The sequence below is a fragment of the Lampetra fluviatilis genome, chromosome 33 (genome assembly GCF_964198595.1).
Source record: "Lampetra fluviatilis chromosome 33, kcLamFluv1.1, whole genome shotgun sequence".
NCBI classification, from domain to species: domain Eukaryota; kingdom Metazoa; phylum Chordata; class Hyperoartia; order Petromyzontiformes; family Petromyzontidae; genus Lampetra; species Lampetra fluviatilis.
The window spans coordinates 11,276,239-11,291,259 of record NC_136307.1 but is presented as its reverse complement, the minus strand read 5'-3'; the positions used below and the strand labels follow the sequence as shown (position 1 = coordinate 11,291,259).

Genomic DNA, 15,021 nt, shown 5'->3' with positions numbered 1-15,021 from the left:
CCTCCCCTTGCCCGCACGCCTTCGTTATCCAGTCTTGCAGGGTGCGGGGGCGCTGTTGGCATCTTTAACGAACGTCGTGAACACCGCACTCGCCAACGCCCCCCCGCGAAGAAGCGTGTTCAACCGACAGCACCGATGTCACCGGCGTGACCATAATCATGATCATTGTGGCCATAGGCGTTACCAACTAGTAACCACGAAGTGAATCAAACACCTAAATAATAATTAAAAACGTACAATCTACGTCAATAGCTTGCGCCTTAGTCCCATCGGCGGAATCGTTAAGTCCTCGCCCTTCCGCTCCAGCCGCTGCTTGCAGCATCACCCGACCGTCCGCGTGCCCGCGGCAACCGGGGAGCGCTCCCGCCTCGATTCGCGAACCTCGCCTCCGCCCGCCTGGCTAAATCGAAGAACATCGCCGCAAAACACACAAAGACACGCGACTCGGTACAGAAGCGACTCTGTGCGGTGGCAGCAGCGGGGGCGCCATGGTGCCCCTGCACGTCGCCCGGGCCACGTTCCCCGCACTTCGCCTCCGACTCGGCGGCTTCGTGGGCCGCGCGCTCTCCGCTGCCGCCGGTCGCGGCGGCGATTCGCCGGTAAACGTTCGGGAAGTGGACGCGGTGCGCCGAGGGCGATGGGAGAGAAACGCTTTGACAATGCGACGGAGCGACAAATGGGGAGGAAGGACTCTAAACTTGTTTTTTTCAAGATAATAGTTGGTTTTAACCTTTTCTGGCAATTAAACAGGTGTTACGATGTTAAAGCACCAAACAGCAACCGTTTTGTACTGAATCATGTCTGCATTAACTACACGTACTTGTGGTGAACATGCAAACAACATACTCTTAGGTTTTTTTCGGTAAAGTCACCGAAGAAAAAAAATCTAAGAGTATGCATCCTTGCAGTCACGAAAGCTTCAAATCTAGAATGCAAACAACAAACATGCTCCGGCAATATATGCAATGCGTATTAATGCAGACAGGATTGCTTGCAAAATGTTTCTGTTTGGTGTTTAAACATTTTAACACCTTGATTTGAAGCTTTCGTGACTGCAGGGATCCATACTCTTTGGTTCTTTCGATAAAGTCACGTAGGTAGAAAAATAATAATAGATCACGACGTTTCGATCGCCACACAAGCAACCATCTTCAGGTGGGAGTGAGAAACAGGCTGCTGAAACAACAAGTCCTTGTGTGACTTTACCGAAATAATAAAAAAGTATCTTAACACCTGTTTTATTGCCAGAAAGGGTCAAACCAATTCTTACATTTTGATACTGCCAATAAATGTCCCATGATATAAACACGTTTCATTACATTTTACCAGGTAAGGCCCACAGCTATTTCAGCTCTTTTTTCAGAAGCGACCTGTCAATACAAATGATAGCTCAACGAAGTGGCTTATCACGTGGAAATTTAGAGCAGACAAATACTCTAAAGTCATGTTGATTTTAAATGTAGAGGGGGAAAACCGGAGGGCCGGGAGAAAAATCCACGCGACCACGGGGGAGAACATGCAAACTCAAAATATACAGTAGGCGTCAGGATCGAACCCACGACCTCCTGTACACCAGGCGAGGCAGTTAACATCTCACCAACGAGCGAACCAGCCACGGAGAAGTGGTGACCATTGGACTGCTGTCCACTTGTGGCACAAATTTATATTCGTGGTTGATAAAACAAAGTTTGCGACCGCATTTTTAGATGAGTGGGTTAATGCTATGTTGGCCTTCTGGTTATGTTCATCCAATTGTCGTAAAAAGTATGACATTACTGCAGTGACGTGCGGTGAGGTCAATGGCTGGGGAGGAACTGGCTCGTGTCAGAGCCAGATTCACACACTGAGGAGGCGTGGTCTCACGGAGGGGGCGTGGCCTCACAGAGGGGGCGTGGCCTCACTGGGGGGGGCATGTTAGACACGCCCGACTCAGTGAGGCATATGTGATGGCTGCCTCCCCTGGTGCTTTTTCATTCCAGAAACCAGCAGGACTAAATATCTTTATACACATAGTGAAATAAGTTACCTGGAGTATGGAAGCCGAGGACATGAAATGAAGGGGTCTACAAACATTGCATTAGTGACATACTGAGATAGTAACAGGCACGCGCTTATTGCCCGCGCTCCATCCAGTTACTGAGGAGTCGCTCAATCAGAGGGGAGGCAGAGCTCGTCGCTGCCTCACCTCTCGTCTCTTCCTGTGTTTGCAGCGGAGCTCCGCATTGGCGATTTTGACTATAAAAATGATTGGAATCGTACAGAAATGACATTTATAACAGATCAGTGGAAAAATCTAAATATTTATTTAGTTTGATTATTCTTTTTTTTACTTTTCGTAACAGCTATTTTCATTGGAATATGACAGGTGAGGCTCTGCCTCCCCTGCCTCCCCTGACCGCACATCCATGCATTACTGTACACTTTTACTTTGTCCGACACAATCAAATTATTCTCTCATCCATGAGCCAATGATGTTAGTTTTGTGTATGAAATTACGTCCTTTTGGTGTCACATCATGAGACGGAAGTTTTCATTTGGATCTCTCGGAGATTACTGTGACCTTGCGTGTTGAAGAACAGTTCTCGGAAGTGGATATTGCAGAACGACCTCTGAGATCTTTTCAATTGACACTTTGTTTCCACACGATAGAGGGCAGCACTTTCTCATTCGCCCTGCTACGGAGTAATGTTCGTTATATGGCAGCCAAACCGATATTTAATTGTAACATAATTAAACTCAGATTAATATATTACGTAATGGGTGTTTTGTGCAGTCATTGGTGAACGGACGGAGAGCATCAGCACTCTGCGCTTGAGAATATGATTTAACCACAGGCGGCTGAAACCCCAGAATCTCAGTGGTCCGGCTCACCGTCTTTGACCTCCGAGCCACGCGGCCGCCTCTGAATGGGTCACGTGAACACGCGGTGCGGGCAAATGTGACTCGCGGGCGTTTCGTGCCGCGCACACGTGGCAGCAGGAGTACGCCGCTCTGCTCGAGAGCGAGGCGCGGAACTGCAAGCGAGCGTTCGACAGGGACCGGAGCAGGAGCCACAGGATCCGGCAGAAGCTGCAGGACGCCTACGCACGGTTCACTACCGAGCACGACGACGCGACGGTGAGAGTGCCTCGATCGATCGCGACGCAACTCGGAGCGCGGTGACGCAACGCGGCGTCTCGATGCGACCGCATCCCGAGACGCTGCCGATCCCAGATTGCATTTGGAGCCAGGGAAGGGATCGGAGCGCTGGGATCTCACTTATGAGTGCGGGTGGGAAGTACGAGGTATGTGTGGAGGTGAGGGATGCGGGGAGGTGAGGGATGTGGGGAGGTGAGGGATGCGGGGAGGTGAGGGATGTGTGGAGGTAAGGGATGTGGGGAGGTGAGGGATGTGGAGAGGCTGTAGAGGAGACAGTTGCAATATGACAAAGGCAACTTGCGATTAGTGAGCGCACATTATTTTGCACTATATACACAGTGCTGCATGAAGATGTTTGCCAGGTTCTGCATTGAGACGTGTGTTGGGAGTTGTGCATTATAAATAAATATGACTGGTGATGACAATGGTGACGACGATGGTGACGACGACGGTGACGATGGTGACGACAATGGTAATGACAGTGATGACAATGGTGACGACGACGGTGACGACGACGGTGACGACCATGGTGATGACGGTGACGACGGTGATGACTACGGTAACGACGATGTTGACGACGATGGTGACGATGGAAAGCCACGATCGGCTCACGTTTTTTTCCGAAGCAGACGATTCGCGCGCGTCGCTGCTCGCATCTCTGTCCAAATGAAAGTCTCAACTGTGCAGGTGGTGGGCGACCACGTCTACTACGAGGTGCAGGGCCGCGTCTACCGACGAGCGCTCCAAGCAGGTGACCACCACGCAGCCCGCACGCAGTCACAACGGCAGCGCCGAGTTTAGCGGTGAAACGACTCGGGGGCGTTTTCTTCCGTTTTGTTCGTTCGTAATCGACACCTCTCCATGGCGGTGTGGGGGGTGGCACAGTGGTAACGCTTGTGCCTCACAGCTGGAAGTTCCTGGGTTGATTCCCGACTAAGGCGCCTCTCAGTGTGTTGCGTTTGTATGTTCTCCGCTGTTCTGCGTGGATGTCCTCCTGCTTTCTCCATTTCCTCCCATAGCTCAATCAAAACAAAACAACCCTGCAAAATGTAATCGGTGTTGGCAAACATCCCACTGCTGAGAAACAACTGGAAAATACTCGATCGAAATAATGCATTGGCAACATCGCCGCCCCCCCCCTCCCCCTGTGAAGGCTTGGCATGACCCTCCTAAGAACGAGAGGCTTGTAAGGCTTTTCTGTATAAAGGCGCAGCAGCAACAGCAGCAACAGCAGCAGCATCAAGTAACGATATCGTCGTGTCGTGCGGCAGCGTCGCGCGTGGGGGCCGGGCCGGAGGAGTTCCTCGTCGATCTGCACCGCACCCCGCCAGGCGCGACGTCGCGCGACGCTCGGCTCCGAGGCCTCCGCCTCTCCCCCGGACGCTCGCTCCTCGCCCTCACCGTCTTCTGCGGCAGCGGCAGCGCCGCGCTCGCGTGCCTCGTGCTGGCGCTGCCGGGGCCCGGCTTTGCCGGCCGCCGCCGCTCGCCCGGCGCTGCCCTCCTGTGCTGCCTGCCAAGCGTCACGGCCGTCGGTGCGCCGCTCGTCCCGAGCACGGGGGAAGCGTCCGGGATGCGACGGGGATTTGTGTGGCGGGGTCGAAACGTGGCCCGCGTGGTCGCGAGTGGCCGTGTTTGTTGTTTAAGGGGCAAAGAGGTGGTGAGTCATCGGCAGAGGAAGAATGTTAGGCCTTGAGCTTGGACACGGGTACGCACGCTGACGCAAACGCAAAGATAAACATTCCCCGTGTAGCCTTTAACAGACAGTGCCGTTGGCGAGCACCTGTGACAGCTGGCACGGCACACAGACGTGCACGCACTTCCACAAACGCACGAACGCGCGCGGACACACACCAAGCGCACTGACGCACGAGAATCGCCGCTTCCTCCACCCGGGACGTACACAGACATGGCCGGCGTCGCCGCCACCGTGAGCGCTGACGCAGTGCCTCCCTCTGTGCGTCAGAGTGGGCCACCGACTCGGTGCTCTACTACACGGAGGCGGCGGAGGAGCTGATCCCCCGGGCGGTGTGCGCGCTGCAGCTGGGAGACGCCGGCGCCGTGACGCGCCGGCTATTCCAGGAGCACGACGAGAGGTGACCCCGCCGCCCACGCCGCCACCCGGCGCACCCCGGATCTGACCCCGTGACCCCCCCACCCACCCCCTCGTCCCTCGTCCGCCGGCGCCGCGTGACCCTCGGCGCCGCCCGTGTCGCGCAGCTGCTTCATGGAGCTGGCGCGCACGCGCGACGGCCGGTTCGTGACGGTGAACCGCAGCTGGCGAGGCCACAGCTCCGAGGTGCTGCTGCTGGACACGGCGGCGCCGCTGTGTCCCCCGCGCGTCGTGCAGCAGCGGGCGCCGAGGCTCACGTACTACGTGGAGCGAGCGGGGGGGCGCCTCCACGTGCTGGCGGCGCTGGCGGAGAGCGACGAGTACCAGGTGGGAGCGGCGGTGGCCGAGTGGTCGGAGAGCCGAGTCGGCACCGTTGAGGTCGTGGGCTAGAGTCCGGGTTTCGTTAGCTGCCTGCGAATTAAACCAGGTTCTCAAATGTCGCGGGTGATGGTCTCAGCCCTGTCACTTCTGACTCGCTCAGAGACGCATAGACTCACACAGAGACCCATAGACTCACACAGAGACCCATAGACTCACACAGAGACCTAAGACTCACACAGAGACCCATAGACTCACACAGAGACCCATAGACTCACACAGAGACCCATAGACTCACACAGATTCCCATAGACCCGCACAGAGACCCATAGACCCACACAGAGACCCATAGACCCACACAGAGACACATAGACTAACAGCGACCCATAGACACACAGAGAGACCCATAAACAAACACAGATAGACTTGTGATTAAACCGGGTAGTGATGTGAGTTGATGGCTGCAGAGGAAAATCCACGACATTAAATTCGTTCTGAACTTAACTTGGCTGAATTCTGGCTTTCAGAATGAAAAGATCGGTTTGACTACTGTCACGTGACCGAACCTCGCTTTGATGTGCAGAGCGAGTGGGAAAGTGCTGCCCTCTACCGTGCGTGTGTGCCAGAGTGTCACTTGGAGAAGGGTCCTCAGAGGCAGCACTGTGATGTCCACTTCCGCGGGCCATTCTCCCACACAAAAATGAGTCGCAGATAATACGGTGGAGACATTTATTTTTTAAATCGTAAAAATAAAGCAAAGCAATTTTACATCGGGTCTAGTACTCCCGCACTTCCGATTAGCACGGTTGGCTATATACGGTGCGAAAGAAGTTCAACGTCCACTCGTACGGCACGTGTCAGAGGTCGCGCTGCGTGGGTGCGTGCGGGCCAGGTGCTGCGGGCGAGCGAGTCGGCCCCGGGCCGGGAGGGCTGGCGGCCGCTGTGGCGCCCCCCGCGGGGCTCGCGGCTGCTCGACGTCGACTTCCTCGACTCGTGCCTCGTCGCGTCGCTGACGACGGAGCGCGGCGCTCTGGCGCTGTCCGTGGTTCCGTACGATCGTCCGGACCGCGCCGCCACCATGCAGGTGGATGCGGCGCTCCTCCTGCACCGAGCGATCGCTCGCTCGCTATGACGTGGGCGCGACGGACCGGTCGTCCCCACCACTGCCACCACCACCGCAGCCACCACTTCCACCACTGCCACCGCCACTACTACCACCGCCACCACTGCCGCCACCACCACCGCCGTCACCACCGCCGCCACCACCACCGCCACCACCGCCGCCACCACTGCCGCCACCACCACCGCCGCCACTGCTGATCTCACATCATTGAACCACAAAATGAAATCGTGAGAGAACCACCAAATACCCTCCCACGCAGATTCACAGCCAGCGGTAGGGGCTCATAACTGATCTTTGGGTCACCTAACTCCAAAGTGTGTTATTGACTGAATTCCCATCGCAAACCATAGCCCAAATTCTGGTGCCACTCCCACCCAAGGAATGTGGAGGTGTTCTTGTAATGTAACGGTCGGGGTTAACCTCACCGGCGTTTGTCAATCCACTGCTGGATGAAGTCCTCCCCGCATCGATTATGGGGTCCTTGTTTGACCGTACTCCGTACTCAGCCACGCCGGTCGCTGTAACCCTTCAATGTCTGCGCTCCTTGCCGCGCCGTTGCGATGTCTCCGTGCGTGTGCGCGAGGAGCAGTTGGCCCCGTGGGCCTGCGTCCTGGAGCCGGACGCGAGCGCAGAGTGGGGGCCGGAGGAGTTTGGGTTCCGCCTCTCGTCTCCCGTCCTCCCGGGCGAGCGCCGCGTGCTGGACGTGGCGAGCGGACGAGTCCGGGGGGACGCGGGAGACGGGGACCCCGGGGGGGACGCGACGGCGAAACGGGACGCCGCGCGGAGCGTCGAGCGGGACGGTTACTCCGTCCGCAGGCTACACGCCGTCAGCCAGGTGCCGCTCGGGAGAGAGCCCCGGCCGACGGGAGGCTTCAGGGAATTTTAACGAGGGACATCGCGCGGAATGTATATTTCCGCTCGGCCAGAATGCTCGTGGGCGATCCGGTTCACTTTGAGACGCGAAATTCATCCGACTCGTGCGGCTCACGGGAACGCGCCGTGACTCGGTGGCGCCGTCGTTCCGCTCGTACCGCAGGACGGGACGGCGGTGCCGCTGACCGTGCTGCACTCGCGCGACCCCCCCGGCGGCGACCTCTGCGGGCGACCGCTGCTGGCGCACGTTTACGGCGCGTACGGCGTGGACGTGGCCATGGGCTTCAGGCCCGAGCTGCGCGTGCTGGCCGACGCCGGCTGGGTGCTCGCGTTCTGCCACGTGCGGTGAGGCCTCCCCCACCACCCCACCCTACTCTGCACCGCTCGTGGTACGTCGGGCTCGCATTTTGTTGTAGAGATAAAAAAGAACAACGCCGCAATCGTGCGGTGGCAAGTAACGGACCCCCCCCACAATTGGATTCCCGGCTGTGGCGAGCGTCGGTGGCCGTGGCGAGCGTCGGTGGCGCGTGTCCTGAACCAGCCCTCTGTCGACCCGCCGCTGCACGGTCGCCGGTGCCATTGAGAGCAGTGCTTCTCGGCCTCCGTCACTCGGCGGCGCTCAGCAATTTGGAGCCGGCTCCATCTCCGCGGCACCCAACTGCGCCGTCGTGCGCCGACCGAGGGAGTCGAGGGAGGGCCGGGGGTGGCGGCTGCGGGGTCACCTGCTGCTGCTGCTACTGCCGTGCCTGCGTGTGCAACCAATGGAGAGGGGATGGGCGGGGAGCGGGGGGGTGGAGCAGCCGCTGAACTGCGTGGCGAGTTCATTCGTCCTAGCTTGTGGACAGTGAGGTTCTTATGTTTCCGAAAATACTGCGGCGCCCTGGTCGCCAAGCACTGGTTTGGAGGATGCCGCTGTGAGAGAGAGCGCGAGAGAGAGTGAGCGGCTTCGACCGTGCGGCGCGCAGGGGCGGTGGCGAGCGCGGCCGCTGGTGGCACGCGGCGGGACGCGGGGCGCAGAAGCGCGCCGGCCTGCACGACCTGCGCTCGTGCCTGGCGGAGCTCCACGCTCGAGGACTCTCCCGCCCGGGCCTCACCGCCCTCGCCGCCTCCAGCGCCGGCGCCGTGCTGGCCGGCGCTCTGTGCAACGAGTCTCCCGGCCTGGTGCGCGCCGTCGTCCTGCAGGTCGGCCTGCACCGCACCGCAGCGCCGAGCTGCGTTTAGCCGCGGGGGGCCCCGTTCGTACTCGCGGTGCGGAAATTGACCGAATCCTTCTCCGCGTGGAGTTGTGAGCGCGGTGGGTTTTATTGTGGGTGAAACGACGACCTCGGTAGAACAGCGGCTCCCGACGATCTCGCGCACGTTCTCCGCGTGCCCTCCGCAGGCTCCCTTCCTGGACGTGCTGGGTACGATGCGCCGCCCGGAGCTGCCCCTCACGCCGCAGGAGCGGGGCGAGTGGGGCGACCCGCTGAGCGACGCCGCCGCCCTCCGCCACATCGGCAGCTACTGCCCCTACACCAACGTGCGGCCGCAGGTGCCCGCGCGGCAGAGAGTGATGGGATGCCGGGTGCGACGGGGGGGAGGGGGGGGTCACTCCATCTCACGAGCGCGAGCCTCGTTCGGATTCGCCAAGCCCGAGACAGGTTATGGCGCCAACGTAGTCTGGGCCAGCGCTGGGGAACACGCGACTTTGTTAATAACGGCCTACTTGCGGCCTACCACTTGGACATTCATCCGTCGCCGTGAGCATCTTAGCTGGTCTTCGCACCTCATGGGCTCACCGTGATGACATCACCGTGATGACATCACCGTGATGACATCACCGTGATGACATCACCGTGATGACATCACCGTGATGACATCACCGTGATGACATCACCGTGATGACATCACCGTGATGACATCACCGTGATGACATCACCGTGATGACATCACCGTGATGACATCACCGTGATGACATCACCGTGATGACATCACCGTGATGACATCACCGTGATGACATCACCGTGATGACATCACCGTGATGACATCACCGTGATGACATCACCGTGATGACATCACCGTGATGACATCACCATTACTCTATTTAAGACCTAAACCGACCAGCGTGGTGAAACAGGAAGACTTCATAATTCTGGCTAATCGCCTGATGAGGCTGGTTGTAATCACTAGCGAAATGTCAGAGTACTTGAATTGTAAATGTTGTGGGTTTAATCTCCAACGCACCAGTGTGCTGAAGTAGTAACTAATTTACACGTTTTGTTTACGTGCAAAACCTTACTAATTGGCTGTTTTGGGTGGTGTTGGGTTTAACGACACATTTATATTGACACAGTCTAACCCAAAATCCCTTTCTTATGCACTAATTGGGTTTTGGGTTAATGCTGTGCTTCTGTCACTGCAAGGGTTTCTAATAATGATTCACAGATCTTGGCCAATCCACCACGGCTGGTTCAAGGTCTCCCCCACGCCGTGCTGGTCACGGTGGTTCTTGACCAAACTTCACCACGCTGGTCGGTGCGGGTTGGTGAAGGCTGGGGCGTGACCGAGACTCAAACTCGCGTCGCCGGTACCGTAGCACGGCGTGCTCACCACCGGGCCACCGCTCCCCCAGTTTGTACGCAACGATATTTTTTTTAACACTGCTCAGGTGTGGAATGTTGCTCTTGAATCACCTTTTTTTTACACGAATCCAAAGAGTCCAAGTGAGAGTGTCGCTTTAGCAACACATTACCAGCGACTTAAGTGAGCGTGGAGCAGCTGGGAGCTGCATGTGCGTGCGTGTGGGCACCGGTCGTGTAGCGGTTCACGCACTGCATTACGAACCCGATGACCCGAGTTGATTCCTGCTCATGGCCAACACCCGCGACGATTATCTGAACCGATTCTGGGCCTTAAATGAGTACCTGGTGTAGAGCGATGTGTAGTAAATATCTTACCTGGGCAGACAAAGGCAGCCGGGCGTGGTGCTGCCCACCAAACCCCAACAGCACTTGCCCCAGCAGCCTGTTAAAAGTCAACACGGGGTAGGGGGATCTTTGCCTGTGTGTGCGCCGTGCCCTGCCTGTGTGTGCGCCGTGGTGCCCCGCTTGCACAGGCGTACCCGGCCATGTACATCAGCTGCTCGCTTGGGGACCGCCTGGTGCCGGCGGCCGGGGTGCTGCGCTACGTCTCGCGTCTGCGCCAGGCGATGGCCGAGCACCGTGCGTCGCGGCCGCCCCTCGCCGGCGCCGGTGAGGTTTGGCGGAAGCGCGACGGGGGGGGGGGGGGGGAGACGGTGCTCGGAAATCACGGTGCGCAGCACACTGCCATCTGTGAATCGATCCGAAGAACCGGCCAGAAAAAAATATCTTAACTTTTTCCTTAAAAATGCCTAAATTGTTTTAAATCTGAAACCCCAAACTGTACCTATCCATCCACGCTCCACACACCCCCTTACCTGTCCACCAGGTGGCGCGTGGCTGATTACCGAGAGGGTTTCAAGGTCTCCTCGTGGATTCTTAGTAAATTATTCGAGCTCAGTAGATGACTGAGAATGCTGCTTATTTTGGCACGTTTGCCTTCTGCTTTACGCGATGGGTTCGTCTTTAGCTGTTGTTGTTTTGCAAGTAAAGTATGTGCTGTTTAACACGTAGGCTTTCACGACCAATTTCATCCATAATATCTATTTTTTTGGTTAGATCGTGTAAATATAAATGTGTCGTTAAACCCGCCACCACCCTACACAGCCAATTAGTAAGGTTTGTCACGTGAACAGAACATGCCAATTCGTTACTTGTTCAGCACATCAGTGTGTTGGAGAGCAAATCCACAACATTGCAATGTTTGTTGTGGATTATTAGCGTACGAGCTATTCCATTATTTTCTCAAAGCAAAATAGCTTTTAACTTTTTCCCCGTTCCGAGACGTGTGCGAGTTGCTCGTGGCTCAGCGTAAGTTTTATTTACAAAGGTGTACTATCGCCGCTGTTTTTAAAGACATTTTACTACGATAGCTAGCGCCAAACTGTGCCACACGTCATCCCGCGTGGCCTGTTACTGCCGATGCCGTCCAAAATCGATTCCGTTCCGTCGACTTGAACGTACGGAATCGGAACGGAATCGGAAGGAAAACTGATGACGTGCACGTACATCACCAGAACGGGAAAGAGTTGTAACAAATTTCTGTTTCGACACCATGGGTGGAGGAGCCTGGTCCCCCCCCTACCTTATGCGTGGCTTGTTGGTGTTGGCAGGGTGAGCGACGATGTCCCGTGTCTTGCCATGGGCATTGCGACTGGAGTCGCTGTGTTAAAACAGAGAGCCGGAAGGCCTCACTCGCTGCAGAATAACGGCCGCCCGAGGTTCAACGGCATGGCGTGGGCCATGAAATCACGCTTGGGATTGGTTTCCCCTTATTGAAACTCCAGTGCGTTATTCCGGAGGTCCCGAGTATTTCACGAAGATTCGACACGCCGCTCGACAACGCCGTGCGGCTTCAAAAGGCAAAAGGAAATTGGTAACGGGCGATGTTTCTGGCAACGGCCCTTTATTACAGCACAGAGAGGCGCCAAGAGAGATAGAATTGATAATAATCAGAGATAGTGGATAATAGTGGTCGGAGACTGCACTTTACACCATGGGGCATGAAGTCTAACCACGTATTATCGATCAGAATTTTTTTTGCTGCACGTGCATCCGATTGTGTGTTGCCAGGGCGGAGTAGGAGTCGTGCGGATTGCGTCCGATCGGGTTCGTGAAGCGTGTACAAGTACTAGTGAAAGAGACAATCTGAGAAACAATGCGACAGAAATGGGTGCAGATAACGAGTGGAGAATCCTCCCCTTGTTCTCGCCGCGGATTGTGGTCATTTGTGGGATTTCCGTTGGGGGCAAGGCCGGGGATTTGAGCAGTGGACTGAAAAATGCCTCGCTCCACGCTGCATTCCACGTCAGCAATAATCGATGCCTCGAGTCTCCTGGCTGGCTGCTGGCTGGGCTGCTGTCGACCCCAACAATCGCTCTGTTGCTGTCAGTGGCTGCTGCGGGGCCAGTTGTTACCTCAACTAGCTCGGCGACTGGCCACATGGGTTTTTCCGGGTAACAAAATAAAGTTTGAGGTGAGCTGAAATGGCGGAAGTCCGGAAAACGTTGATGAGTAAGAATAGTGACACTGAGGAGGTGGGACTAACAAATACCGAAGACTGACCACGATTCATTTAAAATCGCTCAAAGTTTTCAATGCGTGCTCCTTCCAATGTAATTATTTCGCCAGAATATTCTTTCAATTCTAGAGAATATAGCAACAAAAAAAACCTCTACATATCACCTCGCGATTTCATTTTCTTATCGAAATGTATCTATGGTGCCTTTCCCAAAGCGCTGTACAGAAGTTTATTAAATCGTACATGAAGATGAGTGGGTTTTACATGATGAATGGGGTTATTCAAAGTCGTGGTGCAGTTTTATTGACAGTAGGGCAGGCGGGACTGTTCAGGCGGGAATCGTGTCAGCCCGGTCGTAGCTGGGAGCGCTCGGCGAACAGATGACGGTGAAAGGAGCTGTCTCTCGTTTTCCTTCCACAGAGCGACGGCTTCTTTGCTCGGCCTGTTCTCGATTTAAAATAGAAACCCTTGTTAGTGTCCATCAGGACGCTGCACGATCCACTGTTGGGAGCTTTTATTTAAATCAGTGGTCTCGCTTTGGACTTAATAGGTAACTTTTTTTTCATCCATTTAATCAGCAGCCTCAGGGTGATCAGGCTTTTGCAGGGCGCCCTCTCAACTCGAGGAGTCACTCTGCTGGGCGGGTTGGGGGGGGTGTTCCACAGTCTTGGAGGGTTTGAAGGAGGCCGCCCGATGAATGCTGCTGTGTAGAATCACAATTGAAGTAACTTGCGGCTCATTTTTCAACTTTGGCCCGTGACGCCTGTGCACGATGGCCTACTCTTGCGAATGAAGTCACGGGATCGCTAACATGCACCGGGAAACACTTGTATTATTTTTACAGTTAGTTTTACCGTTGGTACAGTATTAATCAGGGCGGCTGCTGGATTCAAACCACGAGCCTCTTTCCTGAGCGGCGAACGCCGGGGTCACCGTCAGGTTCTGGCCACGTGTCGTTTGGCACGGTGGTGTCCATCGTTGCGCTCCAGGGGAGCGGCAGGTTGTGCACGGTGTTGAGATGTTAACACTACCTCGCCTGGTATGCAGGAGGTTAGTGGGTTCAATCCCGATGCCCGTATATTTTGAGTTTGCACGTTCTTGCCGTGGTCGGGTGGATTTTTCTCCGGGCCCTTCGGTTTTTCCCTCCACATTTCGAAACGCGCGTTTAAAGTGTTTGGCTGCTGCTGCTATCAATTTACAGGTGAAAAGCCACTTTTTGTCGAGCCGTCATTCGCGATAGCCAGATCACTTCTGAAAAAGAACCAGTACATAGCTCGGTGGGTCTTACAGCTGGTAAAATAAAACATTGTTTATAGTTGTTGTAACGACTCCGTAAAACGTGGATTTGTGACTCCACAGAGGCCGCCGCCGAGGCGCCGCTGCTGGTCAGCGTGCACGAGGGGGGCGGCCACTGCGGCCCAGACGACCTGGACGGCCACGTGCGCGAGGTGAGAACGCGTTTTCTCAAGCGACGGCGATACGCGCTTACCCTGCACCGTCAAAACAGTGATTTTAAGGGCGGTTACAAGCGCATTTTCACTGATCGACACCCGGCCAGTTAACCTATGGCCACGCACGATCCAGTGCGGTGTTTGTGCATGGGTGCAAATATGTTGATCGATGTTCACACATCTGACCACCTCGCACGCAGTATTGACCTCGCGTACGATGGCTCGCCCCTAAAGCGCAGTGAAGCGTCGTCACACACCTAAAGCAGTTAGCGCTTTAGTTTCGTCCAGTGACCTGTTTTTGCAGTGCGACCACCATTTTCTACAGATGGTCACACACCCGCACTTGTTTTACTCGTCTGCTAACAGTTCAGTCCCCACGAGTCAAATGTTCGGCACCGTAGTCATTAGCTTGGCCTTTAAAAATACTGACTCAGCCAATCACCGTCTTCATTGCAGGTTGCCCAACAGTACACCTTCCTGTGGCAGGCCCTTGGACTCCCCGACTGATTAACCAGCTCTCGCCTTGATAGCAGAAACGTAAAACGCTCACAGCCGACGCATGGTGGGACAAGGTACAGGTTATGCAAGAGAGTACCGCCACCATGCCTGCGTGGCACTGCCAACATCGCAGAAACACTGCCAACATCGCAGAAACACTTCCAACATCGCAGAAATACTTCCAACATCGCAGAAACACTGCCAATGTATGTGGAGATACAAGAATTACCACTGCATAGGTTTTCACCAATGTGCTGCTGTATGTTGAAATTCTGTCGCACTGTACGTATCCCAACCGTGCTAATCGGAGGTGCGCTTTTGTTAGGCACAAAGTCCGACGTTTAAAATCTCGTGCTGGGAGCTTCTTGAAG

The 15,021-nt window shown here is 55.6% G+C and overlaps 1 protein-coding gene across 1 annotated transcript; it reads left to right on the top strand.

Annotated features, from left to right (window-relative positions):
- The first annotated feature begins 239 nt into the window (after positions 1-239).
- PREPL (prolyl endopeptidase like) lies at positions 240-14,835 on the top strand. Its single transcript, XM_078872119.1, has 14 exons — positions 240-605; positions 2,980-3,117; positions 3,826-3,889; positions 4,410-4,670; positions 5,102-5,231; positions 5,356-5,575; positions 6,459-6,650; positions 7,279-7,524; positions 7,726-7,907; positions 8,528-8,744; positions 8,944-9,093; positions 10,657-10,792; positions 14,061-14,149; positions 14,609-14,835. Exons 1-14 carry the CDS (start codon positions 489-491, stop codon positions 14,657-14,659), a joined length of 2,193 nt encoding a protein of 730 aa, XP_078728245.1. The 5' UTR covers positions 240-488; the 3' UTR covers positions 14,660-14,835.
- The last annotated feature ends 186 nt before the right edge of the window (positions 14,836-15,021 follow it).